This window comes from Geospiza fortis, unplaced genomic scaffold (assembly GCF_000277835.1).
Source record: "Geospiza fortis unplaced genomic scaffold, GeoFor_1.0 scaffold171, whole genome shotgun sequence".
NCBI classification, from domain to species: domain Eukaryota; kingdom Metazoa; phylum Chordata; class Aves; order Passeriformes; family Thraupidae; genus Geospiza; species Geospiza fortis.
The window spans coordinates 8,093,186-8,097,453 of NW_005054313.1; the positions used below are offsets into that span (position 1 = coordinate 8,093,186).

The window sequence follows — 4,268 nt, forward strand, 5'->3', positions numbered from 1 at the left end:
GGGTGTGCAGGGAAACCATCCTCTGACCAGAGTGCCCCGGAAAAGCATCCTCTGAGAGGGTCCGCAGGTATGTCATGGCAGCTGAGAGCTGTGGAAGAAACCAGGACTGGGACAAACACAACTAGTGGATGACTTTAAAAGGAAAAAGTGTCTTCCTTTGGAATTCCACCTTTTTACCCACAGCAGGATGAGAACGGCTGTTTTTCTGAATGTAAATTTCAGCCTTGAATTTTGCAAACTTTTAATTGATTTATTAGTGAAGTCATAACAAATGTTTTCCCAACCAGAAATGCATTTATTTCACTGTACTTACAGAAATGCTACTGATGCTGCCCGGCATTTCTTGAAAACCATTGCAAACCCACCAGAGACTGGCTGTACAACTTAAAAGTTGTATTTATTTAATGTACCTCAAAGTGTTTTAACTATCGTCAGTGTTTTAATAAAAAAGTATTTCTGGACTTTGCCTTTTCGACACTGATTTGGATACAAACACAAAGGTGATTTATACACACATACAGTGCTGCTTCTAATCCATTCTTCCAGTGTCTTTCATTCCAGACTAACTGATCTGTCCAATTAAAACTGCTCCCCGCTCCCAGGGCTGCCCTTTTAAGCTGCAGTACTTGCTGCAGTGTGGTTTATTCCTGCTCTGTTCTGAACGTTCACCAGTTCAGTCCTGCAGTAGTGTGAGCGACCAAGAACTGATGTTTAATTTTCTGCAGTGTGTGACCAAAAGATGCATTAGGGAAGAAGACTGAAATTCTGCATTTTTCACAAACTTTTTTACCAACAGCAACTGATTGGAAGTTAGAGGAATTCTTATCTAGCAGAGCCTTGAGTATTTTCAAAAAGAATTGTTACTCCAATTCATAGTTTTGACAATTTTATTACTAAAACATGTTATTGTGGTTCTGCTGTGTTTATGATTTATTTAACATTGATCTTAAAAAATATCAAAAAGTAAATATTGACACTGATTTCATTACCAGCATAAACACAGGTCTGCCAGCAACATCTTCCAGTGCAAGCTTCATCCTGGCTCTTTCAGAGGAAATTGGAAAGGCCTTAAACAGAAGGTTCTCATAAAGAACCTACCACAGGTTGATGTTTCGGGATTTTAATTTTTTTGCAGCAGTGCTTGTCAGTAGCCTTAGTTTCCATTTGAGGTTTAATCATATACTGGTTTCATTTGTGTCACTCTGAGCTGGGCAGACATCCTGTGAAAAGGTCACAAAGGAATGTAGCTGAAGATGGGTAGTTTAAGTTTTACAGATTCATCCATTTTAATGTATTTTAATTATAGCATGCTTCTGTATTGATGTGAAGTTACAGTGACATCCAGTGGCGACAAGGTATGCTAATTGAAAGCTTCTACTCTCAAGATCATAATGATACACAAATTCCTAATTCAAGAGAATATTTCCTTTAAAAAAAATCTGTGACCTTTGCAACTGCACTTAGATGAAGAATTAAATGATCTTCTACTTGGAATTTTTTACTATGTAAAGTTACACAACAAACAAAATAAGCAAGCTTCCTTTCTTATTTCAGATTTATTAGTGATAGGTTAATTCTTTCCTAAGGTCAGTTGCATGCAACACACTACTTCTTGAAGTACAGTCATCTAAAGCTCTTTAGTTACTGCATGGTAAGGCTTCTTAAGTCACAGTGTATTTTCTTCAAGGCCTTGGCCAAAAGAAAAAAAATAGACAAAGTTACACCAATTAACATTTATCTCATAAGGAATACAACTTTACTACTAGGTTTTTTATCTACACACATTCTAATACTGCTGATGGTGCTAGGTTATTTGTCAAAACAATTTACATTCAGAACACATTGCCTTAGGAATAAGAATGCTTTATAAAAGACAGAAACAGGTAAGCATGGCTTTCCCATTTTGAGCTATTATGAACAAAAAGGTAATATGCAAAAATTAAAGAAAAAAAAACCCAGCCCAACACATACATTACACAACCTGTGCAATAAGTTATCCATGAAACAACTCTGTTAAATCATAAAAATCACAAGCATTAAAAATAAATATGTATCTAAATAAATATTTTGATTTTAATCTTGTGGCAATTATTCTTTATTTAGCATATGAAACACTTGTTACATGTTTATGTTCACACCTTGCCAAACAGGTTACACTTGTCATAACAATACCAAGTACTACAGTGGTTTTCTTTACAGTAGAGTCTAAAAGTTTGAACTGCACACATTCCTTTCCACTGAAATACCATCAATTCAGCACCAGTTTTAAAATTATGCAAAGTCATCAGTATTGGACCACTTTATGGGACTGGGATTTTTTTTTAACTTGAGGCAGCCAGAACTTTCTCTAATTGCTTCTCTTTGCCATCTCCTGCAGTCTCATTCATCAAATATTCACATTCACTGTGTTATCAAACAAGACAGACATACATCACTCCACATAAAGGTTACAAATAAATATGTTTTAAGTTCTATGAGAAAAGAGTTTAGAAGATGTTCAAAATACTTAAATGTTTACAAATATTTTTCTCAGTGATTATTGTCCTTGACCATTCTTCTGAACACTTTTTGTCAAAGAAATAGAAAGGAAGGAGAGAAAAGGCAGAGACACCTGTCCTTGTTCTGGAGTCCTCAGGTCAGCTTCCAAGCCTTTCATTCATACAAAATACAAAATTCTCTTCAGTTATGACAGCTTCAGCCTGGATGGAAGATGTTAGATGTACAGGGGGGTCTCTTGACCTGTTAGGAGCCTGAACATGGCAGCTGGCATAGTCTTCATGTGAATCTGTCAATTGATTACACAGACATTAATAGAGCTGGTACTAGTTTAAAATAATCCAGAAGGCCCCATCTGTCTCTCCCTGTGGTCAAAGTGCATTTTTTGTCTTGGCTTTTATAGATTTTTTTCCTAGAGTTTCTAGTTCAAAGTTCTCTGGTTTTAGGATGCTGGTTTGCCGTCTTTGCTTTTTTATATGTGGTTTGGGGTTTTTTATTTGGTTTTGTTCTGTTTTTTAATTATTTATTAATGACAATTACATGATATGACATCATACAGTTTTAAAAGCCACCTAAACACTTTTTGTTGATATACCCTGCTCCAATTACAGTAAAATTTACAGACCTTAAATAAGAAGTAGCACAAATATCTCTGAAAATTCATTCTGCTGTTCTGGTATTAATGGAACTTAGATTTGTATTCTGTCTTCCTCTCTGTGGGAATGTCATTTCATATTTTCACCTAATTACAGTATGATCTTCTGAACAGAAAACTTGGACTTTGCCACCTGATGTTCAAATGCCAATCAAGAGTTTGGTGGAACAATTTCTTCTATGGCTAATGTACTTCAGTTCCTTCCTCAAGGAGTCCTGGGGCTCTAGTCCCCAGTGCCAGAGGGATTTCACAGACTGAGTCCAAGGCTCAGGTAATCAGGTCTCCACCAGAACTGGACTTATTGGACAACACAAGAGGAAGAAAGGGAAACTTTACTGACTGATAACACAGACCCTGACCAGCTGCCTTGGTATCTTCACACTGTAAAGAAGAAAAGTTTCATGCTGTTTTCCTATGTTAGGTGAGAAGTTACACAGTGAAGGGGGACCATGGAGGGGCTGTTGGAATCTACAGCTTTGCTCCTGACAAAGTGCACATCCTCTATTATGATTTGTCAGGTATCATTTTCAAGGAGGAAACCAACTGTCTCTGATTTTTGTCTGAGGAACTAGTGGGGGATCTGGGCCAGGGTTCTGTATTTAGACTACCTTCAAATTCAAGAAGGATTTTGAAGTACTGGACAATCTTGCTTATTCATTGCTGATCTCGCTAGTACTGGAGAGAGATGTCTTAATTTACTTCCAAGGTAAGTTGGAAATTAAGTTATTAAAATTTAGATCAGTTTGCATCTTTCAGACATAGTAATTCATTGATATGGCAGATGCTGTAGTGAGAAGCCAAGACAGCCAACATCCCTGAGTGATTTCTTCCTTTAATCACTTCATTTAATTCAGACAGTAGGTTGAAGGTATAGAATTATGCCAGGAACTCTTAAAAATGAATGGAAAAATACAGTGAATGTGCATCATTGGTTATTAAAAAAAATCTGTTAATTGTTTCTTATTAGTGCCAAACTTTATCTACTGAATTGGTGATTTTAATGTTGTGTTGACACTCTTTTCAACTGAAACATACATTTTTTCAACTATTTTACTTCCTAGATAAAGGCTTTGTTCCCTTACCTCTCCCACAGAATTGGACAATGCTTGCACTATCT

The 4,268-nt window shown here is 36.4% G+C and overlaps 1 protein-coding gene across 1 annotated transcript in view; it reads right to left on the reverse strand.

Annotated features, from left to right (window-relative positions):
• Positions 1–873: 873 nt before the first annotated feature.
• The window catches only part of APBA2 (amyloid beta precursor protein binding family A member 2), a 34,876-nt gene continuing 31,481 nt past the window's right edge, over positions 874–4,268 (reverse strand). Inside the window, 2 exon segments of the mRNA XM_031056010.1 lie at positions 874–2,785; positions 4,234–4,268. The exon segment at positions 4,234–4,268 is cut by the window's right edge and continues 38 nt beyond it. Of these exon segments, the coding sequence (XP_030911870.1) occupies positions 2,714–2,785; positions 4,234–4,268 (107 nt within the window). The 3' untranslated portion in view covers positions 874–2,713.